Source organism: Vigna radiata, chromosome 7 (genome assembly GCF_000741045.1).
Source record: "Vigna radiata var. radiata cultivar VC1973A chromosome 7, Vradiata_ver6, whole genome shotgun sequence".
In the NCBI taxonomy this organism is placed as follows: Eukaryota; Viridiplantae; Streptophyta; class Magnoliopsida; order Fabales; family Fabaceae; genus Vigna; species Vigna radiata.
This window is the reverse complement of record NC_028357.1, coordinates 16,608,565-16,631,727: the sequence shown is the minus strand read 5'-3', so window position 1 is coordinate 16,631,727 and position 23,163 is coordinate 16,608,565. Positions and strand designations below refer to the sequence as shown.

At 31.6% G+C, this 23,163-nt stretch overlaps 2 protein-coding genes across 2 annotated transcripts; both read left to right on the top strand.

The window, feature by feature from the left end:
* The first annotated feature begins 390 nt into the window (after window positions 1-390).
* On the top strand, window positions 391-20,697 carry LOC106769563 (4-coumarate--CoA ligase-like 9). Its single transcript, XM_014655231.2, has 6 exons — window positions 391-1,503; window positions 8,248-8,434; window positions 14,271-14,413; window positions 14,571-14,638; window positions 16,478-16,580; window positions 20,398-20,697. Exons 1-6 carry the CDS (start codon window positions 496-498, stop codon window positions 20,509-20,511), a joined length of 1,623 nt encoding a protein of 540 aa, XP_014510717.1. The 5' UTR covers window positions 391-495; the 3' UTR covers window positions 20,512-20,697.
* On the top strand, window positions 12,167-14,140 carry LOC111242031. The gene is made up of 2 exons (XM_022783193.1): window positions 12,167-12,478; window positions 12,577-14,140. The coding sequence occupies exons 1-2, from the start codon at window positions 12,362-12,364 to the stop codon at window positions 13,033-13,035; spliced, it is 576 nt and encodes a 191-aa protein (XP_022638914.1). The 5' UTR covers window positions 12,167-12,361; the 3' UTR covers window positions 13,036-14,140.
* Window positions 20,698-23,163: the final 2,466 nt, after the last annotated feature.

Sequence of the window (23,163 nt, the reverse complement as noted above, 5' to 3'; positions counted from 1 at the left end):
CAACGAAAGTGATGATGAGAGAACGAGAACAACGATAGAGAAAGAGTGAAAAAACCGTGAAAATGAAACAATGAAAGAGGACGCGAAATGAAAATTTATTCTCTTTGCTTTCCAATTATACCCCTCACTTTATTTAAAAAACTGATTTCTTTTTTTAATAACTCGACCATGTGACATTGTCAAGACTCTGTCAAAAAACGGTGTTAAAGTTTCTTATGTTCGTATCTATTTGATTTTCCTAACGGACAAGCAACTTGGAGCTTTCCATACAAACTTAGTTCAATGTCATGTCAAGTGTCAAAACAAAATAGCATTATTAAAGAAGAAATAATTTTTTCACCACTTGATATGAAAGTTTATTTTTAAGAAATGATATCATCATTGATAAATAAACTTTTAAATTATTAAAAAAAAATTAAATAAAATAATAAAATAAAGAGCAGATGAAAACCATAATTCAGTTCAGCTAATGATAGCAAAAAAGACTCTCCAAACATGAACAATAGAACAAGAGTAATAGATCCAAAGAGCGGCTTCAACCGCGTTTCCAGAACCTTCCACAGCCTCAAACCACCATTCCCCCTCCCTGCGCCCAATGCTGCCGTCTCTGCCGTATCATACGCCCTCTCCCTCCGCCGTAATTCGTCGTTTCCAGACTCTGTCACTGCCATCGTAGACGCCGCCACCGGCCGCAATATATCCTACGAAGAACTCATCCACCGTGCCGAAACCCTAGCCGCAAACCTCGCTACAGTTCTCAAACTCTCCAAAGGAGACGTCGCGTTCGTTCTCTCCCCAAACCTTATCCAAGTTCCCATCCTTTACTTCGCGCTCCTCTCCCTCGGCGTCATCGTCTCCCCCGCGAATCCTCTCTCCACGCGCTCCGATCTCACGCACCTCTTCCACCTCAGCAAACCCGCAATCGTCTTCACAGCGACTTCAATCGCGGAGCGCGATTTTGGTGTCCGTACGGCTCTCCTCGACTCCCCCGAGTTCGACTCCCTCACTCGGACGAAGATTCACAATCCGAGTCCACTGGCATCCCCTGCGCGAGTGGCTCAATCTGACGTGGCAGCGATTCTGTACTCCTCGGGGACGACGGGGATGGTAAAGGGCGTGATGCTCACGCACCGTAACTTAACAGCGTTAGCCGGGGGATTCCACGCCGTTGGAGTGAAGAGAAAGGAGCCCGCGGTGTTCTTGTTCACGATGCCGTTTTTCCACCTGTTCGGCTTCACCTACAGCTTCAAGGCGATGGTTCTGTCGGAGACGGTGGTGATAATGGAGAGATTCAGTTTGAGGAGAATGCTGAGCGCCGTTGAGAGGTTCCGGGTTACAAATCTTGCGGTGGTGCCGTCGCTGTTGGTCGCTTTGACGAAGGATAGTGTCACCCACGAGTACGATTTGAGGACGTTAGAGGGGATTGCATGCGGCTCGGCTCCACTTGGAAAGGAAACCGCCGAGGCTTTCAAAGCCAAGTTCCCCAAAGTCGTAGTTCTCCAGGTTTGTCTTCCTCAATAATCATCCTTACACTTTTTTTTATATATAATAACTATTCTGTAGGTAATTTCTTATTGTAAATAATTATTGTAGTTTAAAAGAATAGTTAAATTTAAAAATAATCAAGTTGAAAAAAAATATTAATTTAAAAGTAACCACTTAAATCATAAAATTGATAAACAATTACTTAAAATGATTAATTCCATTTATATAATAGTATATATAAAATAGATGAATTGTTTCAAATTTTTGGTAAATATGATAATGGATTGAATCATATATTTGCAAATAACAAAGCCATTTTGTTGAAGGAACAACATGATTCAATATTATTAAGTATATATTAATTTTATCATAATTTTAGATTAACGATTTTATAATCAATAATTATTATCGCATTTTATCTTATAAATGTCTTTATCTCACAACAAAAGAATACCATTTTGCGACCACACTTATCTATCGCTAAAGTAAATTAATTACTAATGTTATTTTGTCCCAATTTTGGTTACCTTTATTTGAAATGGTCCTAATTGTTTTTAAATGTTCGATGTAGCTTTAAAAATCGTAATTTGTGTTTAATTTAGTCCTTTTAGCAAATGTCATTTAAATAGATAAAGACCAAATGTTCAACTGTGCAATCAGTGACACGTCACCCTTGACATGTCATCACTCCAGAAACCCTAATTTCTCCTACATAGAAACCTTAGCCACCACCTAACCCTAACCGTTGCCGCCATGCTCACGGCCAACCACCATCTTCGCACCTCCATCATCAAACATTTCGAAACCTTAACCAGATGGTCGCACCGCTGTTCCAAACGCTCTGCCAAAAGCATCGCAAAACTGAATCGTGAGTTCCTCGCGCCTTTGAGCAACGTCGTGAAGCTTCTTTATTCTCCACCAGCCACCACCAACCTGAAACACATAAGGTCAAAACCCATAGAACAAAAAATCTCCTTTAAACCAGAAGCACGACTTGCGCCGCAACGGTGAAGAGCCACCAACATCATCATCAACCTCTCGCGAGCAAAACCCAAATCGCACTAGTGCCTCTCCGCAAACTTCTCCACCGCGCCTTCTTCATTCACCTGCATGAGAAAAACCAAGCAAACCAATTATCACGAAGTTCACCATATTCGTCGTGAAGGAGAAAACCTATTCTCATGTGACGGAAGTGGAGCAAGCTTTTTCCCAATTTGTAGATGCAAATGTGAAATCCTAATTTTTGGGTGAGAAAGGGGTTACTACATGTCAAGCCCTCACCGGTGCGACCATAGCCACGTCAGCCAATAACTGCCATGTAATGCATTGATTGGTGATGTGTCGTTAACCTGTTTTAAAAAATGACTAAATTAAATATAAATTACGATCTTTAGAACTACATTGAACATTTAAAAATAATTAGGACCATTTCGAATAAAGCTGACAAAAATTGGGACCAACAGTGATATTAAGCCATGTTATTTTGAACGAAATTAGCTACAAAAATTATGTAATGGCAAAAACTCTAGTTGCAAAATGATTATTGACTAATTTTTCATTCGGTTTTTAATTAGTGATCAAAATTTTGATTCCTAAAAATTTGTTCACTTCAAACATTGTTGACCAATTTAGAGGCTAAAAAGTGATACTAATGTTGGTCTAGTAGAAAACGTGTAACGACCTATTTAAAACATAAAGAGAGGTGAATTGATTTGTGTTAAAAATTGTTTCCTTTTCAACATTTGTTTTTTTAAAATTTCTTCAATTAATTTGAATCAAAAGAGAGAAGAGAAAAAAAATTATACAAGTAATTATTACACTCATTGGGATCAAAAGACTCCATGTCTAATTATTAATTTCTCTAAAAAAAGAAAATTAATTTTTCTACTAAAATAAGTAATAATTTATAATAAAAATTTAAAGATTAATATTAGAAACCATCTTTCTTAACATATAAGAGATGACTGATATCTTCTTTTGACACACAAAAGAATGAGCCGTTTGACTCTGATTGTTACATAAGCTCTAACAACTTAGACATACTAAGTAAGAGCTCTTCCTTCTCTCTATAATATCTGTAAGGGAGAAAAGTTTGATTGTAATCCATAAAAAAATGTGATCCTTGACATGGAAAATATTTTATGTCATTGTTAATATTATTTTTGCTAATATGATTTGGGTTTCTATCCCAATTTGAAAAGTATTAAGTCTCTTATATGGCTTCTCGTTGACATAATCCTAATATTTCTTGCCAATTCTCGTTGGTCTATCGATTTTTGTATGCATTTCTTCTCCTTTCAAACTAGAGTAATAAATTCTCCTATTTTTTTTTTCAATAATTCTATTATTACTTAGGTAACCTTCATGCACCTCCTAAGCATAGGATATATAAACATGTCATTTATATACTACAATACACTTTTCTATGAATATGGTCTAGAACGATCATTTCTTAAAACAATATCACTGCATACTTATAGCGGTCTCATGGAACTACTCTATTCAAACTATCATTCCTCAACAATCTTGTTTAACTCTTAACAATTTACACACCGATTAAATTTTCTATCTTTCTTCTTTACCAACTACATCATTATTTCTCAATTTGTCACACTCAATCCTCTTGGAATGAACTGGTATGATACCATAAATATAACAATTCAAAATAGCTATAAATATATATTACAAACAACTTCATTTTATATTTAATGCTCCATAATCATTTTACATAACAACATACTCATAGGTACACTACATATGAAAGTTCTCTAGAAAGAACATATCCTGATATGTCCAAGAATTTCTACATTATTCAAACGTGCTTAATTTAAAACACACATTTTGTTTACATATTCATAATATAATACATTATTCAAATTCTACATTCTTATTATTACTCCTCACTATCAACTAAAAGTTCATCCACATGATTCTCTATTCACGTATAATATATGTATACAATCATTGCATTAAACAAAACACAAACAACAATAAAAACACAAGGCTAAGCTTAATTATAAAAAAAAATTATATCGCATTTAATATCATATATTTAGTTTTTAGTTCATATATTTATCATTCAAATCATCATTCAACATTTGTCACAATTAGAGCTAAAAAACATATACATATGTTATCTATATTCTTGTAAGTCTTCCACTTGTCAAAACATTTTATTTGCAATAAATCAATAATCAACAACATTTTCCTTATCTCAACACCACAATCCACATCCTAAAATCATGATTACAAGGTTAATTCTTTTTTGTTCTTTAAGTCACAATATCATTTTATAATGATTTCGTAGATTGTGAACTTCTTTCAACTCTTACATGATAAACTTCATTCTCTAAGTTGAGAGTTTAGTAGAGTCAGGATGTTCAAGCCGAAACACTCTATATCAATATATACATTACACCATATAATATGGTCATTTCTCCTTAGAAATTACCATATTCATATAATTCATCCAATATATATTAATACAATAATTCCATGTATTCTTGTCTTACACAAAACATTTCAATTTCAAAGCAATTAATTTATATCATACTTTCAAAAATATTTTGTATTTATTTAGGTCTCACGCTTTCTAGTACCTATATAATAACTTTCACCTTGAGTTACCTCTTTTACCTTATTGTTTTAAAACTTTTAAACTATATTTTTCTGATTTTTCAAACTAAGACTAAATTTTTCTTTTCGAATTAAAATTATTATCACCATAAACATAGTACACGACATTGTTGCGTCTTATACTTATAAAGGACGATGGTCAGAAATAGGCTTAATAGTTCTTGTATCAATTTCAAAGGTTTCCTAGTTTTCTAGCCAAGAAAACTACTCTTAATTATTTTATGGATGGAGATGGTTAATTTCTTGTTCAAGTACTTCACTTGTAAAAGTAAGATGAGATGAGGTTATGGACATCTCACTCAATAAAGAAATTGAAATAAAAAAATATAAATAAATAAGAATGAGGTTAAAAACATCCCACCAAATAAAATAAATATAAATCATAAAGACAAATAAATAAATAAAAAATGAGGTAAAGAACACCTCACTAAATAAAGTAACAATGCAAATCAATATAAATAACACAAAAGAAAATAAGTTATAAACACATCAACAAATAAAATAAACATAAATGATTAAGACAAATAAAAAAAATTGAAATTATCAACACCTCACCAAATAAAATAAATAATAAATTAAATATAAATAAAAATGATGTTATAAACACCTTATTAAATGAAATAAATTTAAATCATAGATAAATTAAAAAAATGAGATTAAGAACACTTCATTAAATGCAGTAAAAATGTAAAAAGTATAAATAAAAAAAATGAAATTATAAACATCTCACTAAATAAAATATATATAAATAATAAAGATAAGTAAAAACAATTTAAAAACACCTCATTAAATAAAAAAACAAAAAACGTATAAATAATACAGAAAAGTAAATAAAAAATAAAGTTAAAAATACCTCATCACATAAAATTAAAATAAATATAAATAAACAAATGAAGTTATAAACACATCACTAAATAAAATAAATATAAGTAATAAAGAAAAGTAAAAAAATGAGGTTAAAAATACGTCTCTAAATAAAATAAATATAAAGCATAATGACAAATAAATAAATAAATTGAGGTTAATAACACCTCACTAAATAAAGTAAAAATACAAATAAATATAAATAAGAAAAAAATAAGGTTTTAAATACCTCACCAAATAAAATAAATATAAATAAAAAATAGGTTATAGAAACCTCACCTAATAAAATAAATATCAATAATAATAACAAAATAAATAATAAATAAAGTTAAGAATATTTCACTAAATAAAATAAATATAATTGAAAAAAATAAAAAAATAATTTAATATATATTTTTGTTACCTCAAAACAACTTCAAGTAAAACTCTACTTTTGAATAGATGGAATAATTTTTCCAAGTTATTTAAAATCTTGTTCAATAGGTAATTTTTTAATGAGAAAGAAAATGAAAATGGAAAAGAATGAATAGGAAAGATTGATGAATGCAACTACTAAATCTCTCTTTATTCACTTCACCTCTCTTGACATTATATAAAATATTTATATTATTACTATACTAATATTTAAATGTTATTTTTTTTTTCTATATATTCACAAGCATGTAATAGTTAAGTCAATATGAACTATTTAAATATTATAATAGTATTTTATATTTGACAACTCATGATAGTTGAGAGAAGACTTGTTCTTTATCCTAAATGCAAAAATAATATTTTTTACTACATACATCTAAATATAAATATCAACAGCTAGAATGAAGAATATTATTTTAAGAATATACTGTAAACTTTTGATCTCGATCCAATGTTTAATAAAGTTTGAAATCGAATTGTTATTGAAGTAACTTGAAACAGGAAGTAGGTAGTGCTAGTTCAAATTATAAAGATTATTTCTCTAACCATATATCTCCAAATCAAAATATCAACTGTCAAAGTGAAATACTATGTTTTAAGATCTTTATATAAAAATTTCATTCCAAGAGACCTAACTTTTATGTTAAAGTGAGAGAATTAGTTCTTTTAACATAAACTTCTAATTGTAAATACCACCCATCGTAATGGAAAAATACTTTGTAAAAATTGTTGTGTCATCCATTGATAAGATTGTTGATACTTCAAATATTACTCCACAATTAATGGAGTAATTTTTGATCAATCACATATTGACACACGTAATCTATGTTCAAATGTTGTCAAAAAACTGTTGTCTAAATATCATTATCCATTTCAAAATAAGAACTATTTCAAAATTGTCCTTCAATTCTTATAAAGGCATTTATTATAATTTATCAATTTATTTATAATACTGTATTTAAATAAAAAATTTAAATATAGTCAAATAGAGGGGTACATTAACGTTTACGTTTATAATTTTTAGTAAAACGGATTTTATAATAGTAAAAAATTAATTAATAGGAATGCAGTTTTCTTTTACGATAGAAATGATCATTAAAAGATTCAATATTGTAAGCCATTATTCTATACAAACTGAGCTTTCTCTACGATCATATCAAGAAAATAATTATAAAAAAATTGAAGCTACGAACTATCAAGTGAGCAAAACGAGGTAACTTAACATGATTATTTTTTTTCTCTTAAACTTTTAACGTTTATTTAAAAGAAATATTTAATGGATGCAACACTTATATGATGAACAAATTTTTTATGAGTGATAATTCACAAACTACTCGTTTATTCAAACATCAAAATACATTCACATGTTTTTAAATTGTTTTTTGTTTTCTTAGTCATTTATAACAAGATGTTGAATGAGTATTAAGATTGTAAAACTATCAAATCAATTAGAGATAAGACTAATCTATGATATGGATCTTGATATTTTAACAAAAAGATACGTGTTACTATTTTATTGGTATGTTTGAATTTATTTTAAAAAAATATTTGAAACGAATCAATCACAAACTGTCACGTATGTGTTGTCAAAAGATTGTCAAAAAAAAGTTGTTAAAGAAATTTTTTCCTTATCATGTATAAGTGGGATGGAAACCTCACCTTAAAATTAACTTTGTGGGATTGAATTAAACTTAAAAATCACTTTCTAATAATAAATCACTTCTATCCTTTTCTTTTTCATTTTAATTAAAAATATATAATTATGATTGTTCCCCCTCTTATACTTCTCTAAGTTCTTTAATTATCTCTCATTGTTTGACAATAGTTTCTCATATGCAAATAATTTAGGGATATGGTTTAACCGAAGCAGGTGCTGCGGTTGCCAGAACCTTTGTTGAAGATGCTAAGCAACCGGAAACAACAGGTAAACTGCTATCGAGGGTGGAAGCCAAAATTGTGAATCCAGAGACAGGAGAAGCCATGTTTCCAGGTGAACAGGGAGAACTCTGGCTCAAATCACCTACTATTATGAAAGGTAATTAATATTTAATTCAACACTCAACTTTTATCGAAACAGAAATAAATCAAATAATTCAATACATAAGACGTGTTATTTATATAAAAGAGAAAGTTATATATAATAGCAAGTAGAAGGAAACAAAATAACTGATTATATAATATCTAATCATATTTTATTTTAGTATCTTCTAAGTTTGATGATTTCTAACTTATTAATGAAATCATTGAAGGCTAGTAGAAAAAACTTTTGTAGATATATCAGTTATTGGATGTTCCATGATGTTAAGATAAACGAGAGTGAAGAGTCATTATTGGACAAAATCATGAATAAAATAGGAAAATATATCTTTAATAACTTTTTTATAACTGTTTATGTAGTAGTTTGTAATTGATCCGTTTTAAATATACGAACCAATAAAATAGTTACACATAATTTATTGTCAAAATATTATTAAAAAAAGTTGTTAAAATATTATGGTAAATAATAATTAATTTTTATATGTTTTGGACCTCTTATGATGGGAGGGGTTATAAGTACAGTGTATTGACACATTTGTTATTATAGAAGAGTATAATTGTGTCAATTGAAGCTATTCAAAATATTTTAATTCTGTTGAAGATTTACATACAATACCTTGTTTGACAAATTTTCAAGAAATCAAAGAATCACCAAAAGCTAGTGGTTTCCAAGTAGCTTCCCCAGTCTGAGTTAGCATAGTTACAAGATGATATTTGTCGTTGATTAAAAAGAGAGGACTTCAAGTTCTTTAGTTTGAATAAGGAACTCCGTCAATTGTACTTGTTAGCATAAGAAGAATCAAGGCATCCTAAGATGATGATATAGGAAATAAAATTACCAGTGAAAAATCGAAACTATAAGTGAAGAGAGTAATCGTTTTTAGATTGTATAAAACCATGTTGTAGTAAAAACTTGCAGAACCATTGTCTACAAACTTGTCTTAGTTCATATTTAGATTTATTTAACTTGGCAAACCAATTCTTTTGTACTTCTGAACTTTGGAAACTATCCATCCATACTACTAACTCATCATTTAAGAAAACATGGTTGATATCTAATTAGTGTAGGCTCCAATTTTACGCAACAACAATTGATGAGATCCTTACAAGAGTAAGTTTAACTTAAACATGTTAGTACTCTAGAGCTCTATTTAGTCATTATTCACTTAATATTGTGAGATAATATTATGAGATATTGTTATTTATCTAACTATATAAGGAAAGCTCTATAAAACTTGAAAGATATACCAAAATAAATATACTTTTTAATATAGTGTGGATGTAGACATACGACACTCACACATTTGTAAATCAATCCTAACTTGTTCTGTGTACCTATGGCTATTAGTTGAGCTTTGGAAGTCAACTAAACCATCGACATTATATTTCAATTTAAAAATCCATTTGCATTCTATAGGATATAAATGTTCCTTCCAATAAAGGGACTAAAACTAAAAGGGACTAAAACTAAATTCCAGTATCTTCAAAAGCCTTAATCTCTTAAGCCATGTAATCTCTCCATTTACACAATAAATTTTAAATTTTTTACCGAGGGCCAATGCCCGTCAGTAATGGAAAATGGTTGTTGGTAAATACTAATTTTCGACGGCTTACTGATGGTCTTAAGGCTCATGGTAAATAGTTTGTCGGAAACCTTCGCGACAGTTGTTGGCCGTCGGTAAATTTACCGACGACACTTACCAAGGGTTGCAAACCTTCAGTAATTACAGACGGTTTTTACCGAGGGCTATTTGGCCTTCGGTAATTTACGACAGCGTTTACCAAGGGCTTAATGGCCTTCCGTAATTACCGAGGAGTTTGGACCTTCGGTAATTACTGAGGGCTCCTGGCCTTCGACAATTACCGAGGGTTGCTTGCCTTCGGTAATGTATTCTGTCTGTCGATAAATTGGAAACAAGATGGTTATTACCGACGGCTATAGCCGTCGAAAATATACTGTGCAACTCACAGTCCTCTTTTTGCACTTCCGAACTACCATGATACACCTACCAATCATCAATACATCAAACATCCAGCACACAAAATTTGTTTCATAAAATGTAGCTTGTACTCCTTTTTTTGTACACTACCTTCCCACCACCAGACACATGCCTGCCAATCAATTACATCATACATCAATGCACAATATTTGTTTCATAAAATGCAATCAATATAGGAAACATCATCCAATTATTTGTTTCATCATGTATCAAGCATTCTGTGTGCACTTCCTAACCACCAGGATACACTTGTCAATCAATATCATCATATATATCAAGCACACTATTTGTTTCATAAAATGCAAGTTGCACTGCTTTTTGTACACTACCTTCCCACCACAATGCACCTGCTAATCAATATCATCATACATCAATGCACACAATATTTGTTTCATAAAATACAATCAATATATGAAACATCAAAACATCAAACATCAAATGTATATGATTAATACAACAGACATAGTTGCTAAAATTAATAAACGTCAAAACACCAATGTTTTTAATTAAACTAAGCAACTAAGTTTAAAATGTTCATGGACTATTACTATAGAAGTAGTTGTTAACAGTAGTAAACATCAAAACTCAATAAAGCTTTTAAACTAAACAACTAAGTTTTAAAAGTTTATCAAATCTTAATAGCCATTAAACTAAACAACTAAGTTTTAAAAGTTTATCAAATCCTAATAGTCATTAAAATCATCAGAATCAGTTTCTTCTTCATCTTCTTGTTGGACAGGAGGCTGTTGTTGATTAGGTGATTGCACATTAGTGGGCTGCATAGGCTGTGTAGGTGCCTGGTGGGAAGATGATGGGTCCAATATTTTTGCTGCCTGAGGAATGTATTTCCTGAACATATCTTCAAGAGTTTGCAATCTGGTTCTTATTTCATCATAAGTCTCTCTGCTGACCATGTTATGTTGGTTAGTAGTGTTGGATGAAGATGGTTGATGTTTTAATACCCCTCCTCTTGTAGCAGTATAATGGGAGGCAAGTTGTCCTGTCCCATAAATTCTTCATTTCTTCTTCCCCCGACTACATCAACCCAGCACTCGGTCTTGATGATGTCCTCATTTGCATTTGTTCTTGAGGTAGCATTAGGATTACCTCCCACATCCTCTCTGGCCTGTGTGAGCCTAGTAGAAAAATCTTCCTGTTAAATATGATAGAAAATGTTATTAACTTTAATTTAAAAGTGTGAAACTAAAATAAATAGTACAACATTGAATATTGTTATAGCAAACTACTTACAATGGTCTTGCGAGACCGCTCATCAACATATGTGCCCATTCCTTCCGAAGATGAGTCTGTGTAAACACCTCATCAACAGAAACAAAACATCCCAATTGTGCTGCCTGTAAAATCATAAAACATATATATATATATATATATATATATATATATATATCAATTTCAGGAAAAAATTGATAAGAAATGAATGAAGATTTTGTACCATACGAATGACATGCTCGTGTATAGTGATTGAGCCCCCAGTGTGGAGAACGCCACCTTTCTCTGAAGCCCTATTTTTCTGGGCGGTAGCACATTTAACACGATATGCTAGCATATTTCAATGAACCAACAATGAGTGTCAAATGCCCTTCCCCACCCAATGAGGGCGTTCTCCTGCAATCCTTGCCTCTCTAAATGCCCAACAATGACTGTCAAAGATGTTTAGAGAGGCAAGGATTGTAGGAGAGCGCCCTCATTGGGTGGGGGAGGGCATTTGGCACTCATTTTTGGCACATTGGAATACGTCAGCATACCGTGTTAAATGTGCTACTGCCCAGAAAAATAGGGCTTCGGAGAAAGGTGGCATTCTCCACACTGAGGGCTCAATCACTATACACGAGCATGCCATTCGTATGGTACAAAATCTTTATTCATTTCTTATCAATTTTTCCTGAAATTGATATATATGTTTTATGATTTTACAGGCAGCACAGCTAGGACGTTCTGTTTCTGTTGATGAGGTGTTTACACAGACTCATCTTCGGAAGGGAACAGGCACATATGTTGATGAGTTGTCTCGCAAGACCATTGTAAGTAGTTTGTTGTAACAATATTCAATGTTGTACTATTTATTTTAGTTTCACACTTTTAAATTAAAGTTACTAACGTTTTCTATCATACTTAATAGGAAGATTTTTCTACTAGGCTCACACAGGCCAGAGAGGACGTGGGAGGTAATCCTGATGCTGCCTCAAGAACAAATGCAAATGAGGACATCATCAAGACCCAATGCTGGGTTGATGTAGTCGGGGGAAGAAGAAAGGAAGAATTTATGGGCAAGACAACTTGCCTCTCATTATACTGCTGCAAGAGGAGGGGTATTAAAACATCAGCCATTTTCATCCAACATAACATGGTCGGTAGAAAGGCTTATGATGAAATAAGAACCAGATTGCAAACTCTTGAAGATATGTTCAGGAAATACATTCCTCAAGCAGCAGAAATATTGGACCCATCATCTTCCCACCAGGCACCTACACAGCCCATGCAGCCCACTAATGTGCAATCATCTAATCAACAACAGCCTCTTGCCCAGCAACAAGAAGATGAAGAAGAAACTGACTCTGATGATTTTAATGGCTATTAGGATTTGATAAACTTTTAAAATTGAGTTGTTTAGTTTAATGGCTATTAGGATTTGATAAACTTTTAAAACTTAGTTGTTTAGTTTAATAACTTTATTGAGTTTTGATGTTTACTACTGTTAACAACTACTTCTATGGTAATAATCCATGAACTTTTTAAACTTAGTTTAATTAAAAACATTGGTGTTTTGACGTTTGTTAATATTAGCAACTACGTCTATTGTACTAATCATATACATTTGGTGTTTTGATGTTTCATATATTGATTGTATTTTATGAAACAAATATTGTATGCATTGATGTATGATGATATTGATTGGCAGGTGTATTGTGGTGGGAAGGTAGTGTACAAAAAGCAGTGCAACTTGCATTTTATGAAACAAATAGTGTGCTTGATATATATGATGATATTGATTGGCAGGTGTATCCTGGTTGTTAGGAAGTGCACACAGAATGCTTGATATAAGATGAAACAAATAGTTGGATGATGTTTTCTATATTGATTACATTTTATGAAACAAATATTGTGCATTGATGTATGATGTAATTGATTGGCAGACATGTGTGTTGTGGTGGTGAAAGTAATGTACAAAAAAGAGTGCAAGCTGCATCTTATGAAACAAATTTTGTGTGCTGGATGTTTGATGTATTGATGATTGGTAGGTGTATCATGGTAGTTCGGAAGTGTAAAAAGAGGATTGTGAGTTGCACAGTATATTTTTGACGACTATAGCCGTTGGTAATAACCATCTTGTCTTCAATTTATCGACAGACAGAATACATTACCGAAGACAAGCAGCCCTCGGTAATTACCAAAGGCCATTAAGCCCTCTGTAAACGCCGTTGTAAATTACCAAAGGCTAGATAGCCCTCGGTAAAAACTGTCTGTAATTACCGAAGGTTTGCAGCCCTCGGTAAGTGTCGTTGGTAAATTTACTGACGGCCCCGTCACGAAGGTTTCCGACAAACTATTTATCGTGAGCCTTAAAGCCGTCAGAATTCAGTATTTATCGGCGGCTATTTTCCATTACTGACGGGCATTGGCCCTCGGTAAAAAATTTAAAATTTGTTGTGTTTTAATAACTTTAATGCAAGAATTTGTACCATAGGACCATTCTATTTATTAAAATTTCTGCATGATTTTATAATGGTTAGTAAATTAAACTCCAACCATGTTTTTGCACTCCTCTTCAACTAATATATGATCCTTATCAAAGCATGGACAATGTTGGAGCAGGTTATGTTAACGAGCCAGAAGCAACCTCAGCAACTTTAGTGAATGGGTGGTTAAGGACTGGAGACCTTTGTTATTTCGATAATGATGGTTTCTTGTATGTTGTTGATAGGTTAAAGGAGTTGATCAAATACAAGGGCTACCAGGTAACAAACCTGTCATTACTAAAAATTTGTAACATGTTTTACAAATATTAAGTATAAATTATTTGTGTTATATGATTTGTTCGATGTTATTGTTGTTGAATGTGATATAAAGCAAGGCATTGAAAATAATGTGCATTGAAAATAATGTGCATTGTAGGTTGCTCCAGCGGAGTTAGAAAAATGGCTCCTGTCTCACCCAGAGATAATTGATGCTGCAGTTATTTCGTAAGATTCTGTTGACTATACTCATTTTTATCTAGAGTTTCTTTCAATGATACAAATCTACGTAGGTTGTCCACTTTTAATTTAGTGTCGAATACACAACATCTTTCCATACTAGGTAAGCAAAGTTTCTCCAAGCTATAAAAGAAAGTTATTTAATTACAAGGTTATCTAGAGTGAATATGAAATGTGCTTCCCTTACTCTTAAAAGAATAATTTCACATGCATGTAAATAGTTTACAATTAAATCACTCTATAATTTAGTCATTTAGAAGATAGATTATTGCTTTTGCACCTTAGGACTTTGAACACTTAATCACATGCATGTATAATATTGATGATGTCTCTCAAGACTTTATTCTCGTTCTTTTCTTATATAGGTGTCCAAAAAGGACTGTTTGAGGATGTATGCTTATATAGTCAAACTTATAAGAGTTTTTCTTAAAATATCATGAGATTTTGTTGACATCCTTTGACTTGTGTTACATTAATAAGCTCTTAAACATCTTCACTCGATCTTCTTTTTATCTTTTCACCTTGCAACACTTCTAAATGGACAAATGTTTTGTCATGATCCTCATGTCGAGATATAAAATGTGGTCTAATAATAGTCCGATAGCGGGTGGAATAATATGTCCAACAAACAATAATTATAGCTAAGATAGGATTTAATTTGGCTTTGATATCATGATAAGAAGGGAACTTTAAGCCTAACTCGACTCACAAAACCGACTTGTAAAGTGAAATTTGCACTCACTTATATGCTCTTAATTGGTCTTATCTCTAGTTGATGTGAAACTTCCAACAATTTTCCTACTTTTTAGCTATAGAAAGGCATCATACATTCTTGTAGCGCTTGTTTTCTTCATTATGAAAGTCTTTTAACATAATCTCATCTACTTTTGTCTCTTGTATTTTCATCATGACTTAATGTGATTAGAGTTGAAAAGAACCTATTAAAGATGGAGAAAAAGAACTTAATATATAAGAGTAAATATAAGAAGCATGAAAAAGAAATCAAGAAGAATTCAAAGGAAGATTCAGGAAAGAAGACTTGAAAAAATAGAGAAAGAAATAAATACACAAATAAAATCGTAAGTGTTTTAGAAATTATAAAATATTCTAAAAAAACCAAAGAATATTCTATAATCTCAACAAGTACTTCTAAGAAGTATTATTATTAGCCTTTCATTTTGCAACTTTTATATCATATCCTCAATCCATTTTCTTCTTGAAGTGAAGCCATGGTAGTTTGGCAAGCTTTCTCAAAGCTTTGATAGTTTCTTCATGAAGTTGATAGATTCATCTACTGTCTAAACAATACATTAACTTATATCTCTAAAACAAAAACTTGGTATTGATTATGATTAAGTATCACTTCGATAGTTTTAATTATGTTTTATATTAAATAACCATATTAAACATATTAAAATTATCTTGTTTATTGTTAAAACTTGGAGTGTCAATTGATATAATTTAATATATTTAAGACTTTTATCTTATACTTAATTTCTCTTTTTTGTTTTGACAAGCATTGCACAATGTTGTTTTGTGTTGGAGTTTTTCATTGTTTAGGACTTTAAAGTAAAAAAAAAAAAGGACAATTTATTAATGTTTCGTGATACAAATATGGACTGGTAATGTGAAAATGGATAGTGTTAAGAATTATCTTTTGAGAATGTAAGTGGTGATGATTCTATTATTGAGATTCTAATTCTTTTTAAAGTTTTAAAATAAAGAATAATAATAATATAGAAACCACAATTTTATAAAATATAAAGTAGAATATTTATTATATATATAAAAGAATTAATAAACTTCACATATATTTATCATTAACAGATACCCTGATGAAGAAGCTGGGCAAGTTCCAATGGCGATCGTAGTAAGACAACCCCAAAGTTCCCTCGCTGAAGCAGAAATAATCGATTTTGTCGCCAAACAGGTACCATTAGATTTTAAACTTTGAATTCCTACCAAACATATACTAAAGTATTATTTATTATTAGTTCGATTTTAGAAATAATCGGTTCAGTATAATAATAATCATTACATTTTCATTTTAATATAATAAGAACAAAAGTTATGATTTTTATATAAAGTATTTAATTTTATTTAGATTTTAATAACGATTAAAAAAATTAAATATTTGTTTAATCTTTAGTAATCATCACTATATATGTATATTAAAATAAAAATTAATCTTAATATAAAATCTTTAGTTTTTGTTTTATAAATTTAAATTTTTAATTTTTTGTAATTACTAATAAAGTTTAAATAAAATCAAAACTTTTTATTAATTCTGTAAATTTTATTTTTATTATATTAAATAAAACATGCCAATTGAATCGTCTATTTATTTTAAATTTATGAGATATACTTTTAAATTTTTTATATTTAGATTTCACTTATGATTTTGTAACTTTTAATATAAAAGAAAAATGGGTTAGAGGGTAGGGGTGATAACATAATACGACTATTGTTTACTCATTTTATTATAGGCAGGAAATTAATATTTTTTTACAACAATTCATATAACTGTAAGTGATTTGTTTTAAATATTAAACTAATAAAATAATAACACATATTTTATTGTGAAAAAAATGGTTGAAAAAGTTGTTAAAGTATGTGATTCTCTATCTCTTTCAAAAAAGTTATGTGTAGGACATATTTAATGATATTTTCTAAAGAAAGTTGAGAAAAAGAATTTTGTGAACTATATAAACAATAACATGAAAAATATCACATAAAATCATTGATTTTTTTCAAAATAAAGTCTCCTAATCTTAATTTAAAAAATTTATCTGAAAAGATAAATTCTCTATAAACATAATATATTAATAAAAAGGAAATTTAAGTAAATTCATATTCTTGAATAACGGAGAGTGGGTAAAGTAACATGATATTATAGTCTCTACCCAATTTAGAAATAAATGCATTAAAAACCTTCTTGTTTGTATGCTGAACTGTATATAATGTGAATATTATTATGTGTGCTGGAAGATGTATACCGCTAAAATTTTATAACAATATTATTTATTCAGATTTTAATTAATCATTCTTTTAATTTAATTAAAATATTATACTAGTTCAACTAAAGTGTTGCCGTTTTAAAAAAAAACTAAGATATCTTGTTTCTTTCTGTTATAATTAAGTGATCATTAATTTTTAATGTTATCACTTTAACATCCCAATTAAATATATAACAGAGTTACACTTCATCTTTAGGAGTTAACATGAATAATAAGTGAGAACAGTGAAGAAGAAGCATGAAAGTATGAAATATACTTGAAGTTAAAACCGTACAGTCAGCAATATAGAATACAACGTTTACAAAATAGACCGAACAGTCTAGATTACAGTTCCTTGACCTCACGGCCAACATCAACAGAGTTAAAATGAAAGAAACTATCCTAAGGACCGGACGGTCCTGCAAAACTCTCGGGTACAGCTTCCACAGCATCCTCTAGAGTGTCCTCCAAAACAGCTTCTAAGGTATCCTCCAAAGTACCCTCTGCTCACACCCAAAAGGATGATCATGGCAACGAAGGGAATAACCGAACGGTCAAACACCGAACGGCAACATAAATGAAAACAGAATAGATAAGGGTAAGCTTACATAAATTTAATTAATCGTTTCATCATACAAGTAACTTACAAACATAACCAAATCATTCATACAGACATACCATTCCTATACATGCATACTAAGTAGATTAACTTATGACCGACTACTACGACACTATCCGGACAGTATGAACCACGTAGCCCGACGTCCCTAGCACCCGGTGTGGTGTAATAGCTGCCTTTACTTATCAGCTGCCACCCGAGGTTAGTCCTCAAACGGTTATCCGTTCGTATAACCACGAACCTCCTGCCATTCCCACACATGAGTGGCCTTTCTCTATCTGAGAAAGCGTCCTCACGAAATATCAGGATCAGGACGACCAAACCAGAGTCTGACCATGTTCATACTTTACCAATCATCACAATTTCATGAGACATTCCTCCCTTGGAATTCCCTTACTCAACCAAATTCAATATATTTATTTATATTTTCATTCTTACTCTCATACTGGAAAGATTTCAAGAAAAAGACCGGATGAATCAAAGATAGGATAAGAGATTTGAGTAAGACCAGAAAGTTTAACCGAATGATCAGGCAATATAAATGAACCGGACGTCCAATAATGACGTATAATAATTGGCCGGATGATCCGGCTAGGAACAAACTCAATGCCAAAGACTGCAATATGAACAATAATGACCGGACGATCATGCGAGGGAATAATACCGAACATGAAAGGATAGACTATAAGGAGTAGTCATCCGGACGGTTTTGCAAAGAATGTTATAAACAAGTACTAATCATGGTTGAGGGCTGGTCTATGACCACATACTTCTCAAACCGTACGAACTAAGAAAAGAGAAACTCTTTTAAGGAGTAAAAGGACTTTAGTCCACAAACCGGACGTTTCAATAAATAAAAGTTCACTAGACCATTCAGTCACTAAGTGACCGAATGGTTTCAAAAGAAGGAATATCAAGTTTGCAGATTTTATAATTTAAGTGTCAGCCTAAGGTCGAACACTTGTAAGGCCGAACGCTTGGTTTATGACCAGCGTCCTTAAATAATTATTAACAATAATATTAAATGAGGTAAACTAAATTGTGAAACTTATTATGCCGAACAGTCCGAATGGACCGAACGGTAATGGGAGGACCGAATGGTCCTAATGACCTTCGATCTCAGATTCATGATTCCTCTAAGTTTCATACATTCATACCAAGTATATTCTTTAAAATCATACCATTCATACGGCAACATTTCACATATTATCAACCATTAAATCATACATCATATAACATAGTTTTATACATTTAAATCATACAAAGAATTATAATTAAACTTTATAAGCTTCCCTTACCTCTAATTCCCAGCTAGTACGTCTAAGGTTGATTGGCAGCAACTACCTCTTCTAAGGTTCCAAAGTCTAAAGTAAAATACAGAATAGGTTCAGAGGAATGGTTTGATAGTCACATGCAAGCCTTAAGAGTGCATGCATGCAAGAAGACAAGGAAGTTTCATGGATCAATGTACTTACCGGATGCAACTGAAACTGAACGGTTCAAATGAAAGGGGCGAGCACCAGGAGTCCTCAGATGTTATCTGAATGGTGATCGGAACAGTAAATTGGTTAGGATTTTAGAGAGAAGGTTGGAAGGTTTAGAGAGAAGGAGGAGAATTTGAGATTTTCAGAGAGTCTGAGTTTGAGGAAGAAGAAGATTGCATGGAAAAGTGGCGTCAGGTTCCTTTCTCACCTTATATACTGCCTCCACTTAGAACGTTCGGACCATTCCCAGCGTGCCACCTGACTTCCACTTTCTGGGGTTTCACTACTCTGCTGATACTGCACGGATCACGAAGGAAAGGAATTAAGACTTGGCAGAGTTGGTCTCCCACTTCACCAGGGAAAACCGAACGGTTGACACGTGTACCCCACTAAGGAGGGTATTAAATGGGGTGTGACAATCACAAAGTTGATGATGATTGTAAGAATTTCAAAAGGTTTTTTTAATGATTAAAAAATGTTTGAAATATGTTATAATTGATATATTGGTTCAGATAAACAATTATATTAATTTAACCAAAATTTTACATTAATTTATTTAAGTAGTAAAACTATAGAATAAAAATACGTCTTATGAATGTTTAAGCTAATCGGTTTTCTTATTATTTTTGTGTTTTTTTTACGTTGCAGGTTGCACCATACAAGAAAATAAGGCGCGTAGCATTTGTGGACGCAATACCGAAGAATGCCTTGGGAAAGACACTGAAGAGTGACTTGAAAAAACTTGCTTCCTCTAGATTATAATGCTTCAATAACAAAACACACAAAAATTCTCTCTTTCAGTAATTTGGAAATGTGAAAACATCGTATTTGAAAAGAGAAAAAAAAAATGTTAAAAGACATACGAGGTTGGTTGGTGAGAGGATCGATTTAATGAGTTAATAGGTTATTATGAAACTAAGTCAAAACACAATATAGCGATACTGTTAATATTGCGGGTCCACTCCCAACTTCTCATTCTATATCTCATCAAATTCTATTTTGGGTAATGATACATAGACAACATTTTTTGACAACATTTGAACATCAATCATACGTGTCATTGTGTGATTGGTCCAAATGACACAATGACACTACCATGAACCAATCACACAATGACATGTATGATGATGTTCAAATGTTGTCAAAAAATGTTGTCTAAGTATCTTTATCCTTCTATTTTTAACCTTAATTAATATTTCTTTAACTTGTAATCCTTTAATAAATTTTATAAATTTTAAAATCTGTATAAATTTTAAAATTCAATTTATAGTTTTTTTTTAAATTCTATTTTTAAATTTAAAATTTAATAATAGCCTAATTTAATTTAAAATTTTAATATTATTTAATATATCTTTGTATTTAATAAATATTAAAATATAATTTATAATAGTTATGTTAAAACTTCTAAATCAAATCGTCAACACAATAATAGAGATGTCGAATTACAACTGACAACTCAAAACACCAGACCATAGACAAAGAAAGCTCGAAGTTTCAGAGTCCGAACACAATGATCAACTCAGCAGGTATCCGAGGATAAAAGAAGGAGCCAAAAGCCCAAAAGGGAGGCACTTGAAGCCCTCTAAGGAAGGCACCTGAAGCCCTCCAAGCGATGCACTAAAAGCCTTCCAAGCGAGGCATCCAAAAACCCTCCAAGCGAGGCATCCAAAGTCGTCCAAGCGAGGCACCGAAAGTCGTCCAAGTGAGGCACCCAAAGCTCTCCACGCAAGGCACCAAAAGCCCTCCAAGCGAGGCACCAAAAGCCCTTCAGGCGAGGCACCAAAAGCCTTTCAAAACAAGGCACCATAAACCCTTAAACAAGACACTGGACTAATTAAAAAGAAAAAAGTTACTCCACGAAGAAATACCAATCTAGTAAAAGCATATGTTTCTTCTAACTAAGTATCGAGCTCGATGTCCCAGCAATTGAGTTTAATGGAAGCTCAATTTTCTAGTACCCAAACATAAAAGAAGCTCGACTTGACAATATGGCACGTATCCGAGCATAAAATGTCCAACCTTACATTGCAACATGTATCCTAAAGAAGCTCGACCTTTAAACTTCAACATTTCCAGTACTAAGAGTATAAAAGCAATACAACAGCCTGACACCCAAACACAAAGTGAACTTAATGTGGCAAAACCGTATATGAATTATGTAAAAAAGCTAAAGCAAACCCCCACTCTATGACATAAATAAGCGTGAATAAGCTTGACCTAAACGGCCAATCCATACTAAATAAGCTCGACCTCAATGACCAATCTGCACTGAATGAATTTGGCCTCAAGGCCAATCCACCTGTAAACACGACTGAATGACCCATCCATCAATAGACTACACAAGTAGGCTCAAAGTCTAATATGATGCACTAAACTAAACTCCCAAGACCTAAGGGGTGGTTATGTTCTTAGTTGGCCTAATAGGCATGATAAAGAAAATAACCCAATAAGGCCTTTTAAGCCTTTGTATTATAAAGCAGCCCAAACATACATGTATTTGGGTCATATTTACGTATTATTACTAAATCTTGGTAGTTTAGCATGTTGGTTATTATTTATCATTTTGTTACTATTTATTATACTGTTATTATACTTTCCAAGTAAATACTATTGTAATAAGAACATAGGCCCACGATTCATGTTAATCCTATAATACAACTAGTATTTCTGAAAGAATACTCATTACCTAAATACTCACTCTCACCTTATTCTAAAATATCTTAATTCTCTTACTCGTTTAAGCGTCCAAGAATCTTTTGTAAGTCCATCTCTCTCTCCTTTTCCAATAGTAAAGATGTCCTTTTCATACAAAAAGATAATTAAATTATCGTTAAGATCTCATCACTTGTCCACAAGTCCAAACTCAATATCTCGATAAAAAATATATAAATATTATAACTCTTAAAGTTTTCTGTAGATTTAAAAATGTTTTAAATATCCATAAAAAATAAACATATTATTCATAAGGAAACAAATGTATTCTACTTCTTATAAAAATATATATTTCTTCTCAAAAAAAATTAAAATTATCAATAAGAGTTTTAAGAAATAGAACAACTTTAATGAGTTTCCATAAAAAAAAAACACTAATTTAATCTACTTTTCACAACTAAAATTTATTTCAAGATTGTATAAAATATATATTATTTTAATATAGAAAAATAATATTCATTCTAGAGACACGAGTGAGTTATGTGAATTGCTTTAACACAAGTCATTAATGAGCACACATGATCAAAATTCTACCTACTGAAAAATAAAAATTTAAAAACTTCTAGGAACCAAAAAAAAATGTTAACTTTACGTAACTAATACACATTGAAATGGTTCATTTATTGATAGATGTCCAACAGTAAGAACTGTATTGAAGAAATTATGCCACAAAACAAATGTGGGTGGTGAGCCATGTGCCCT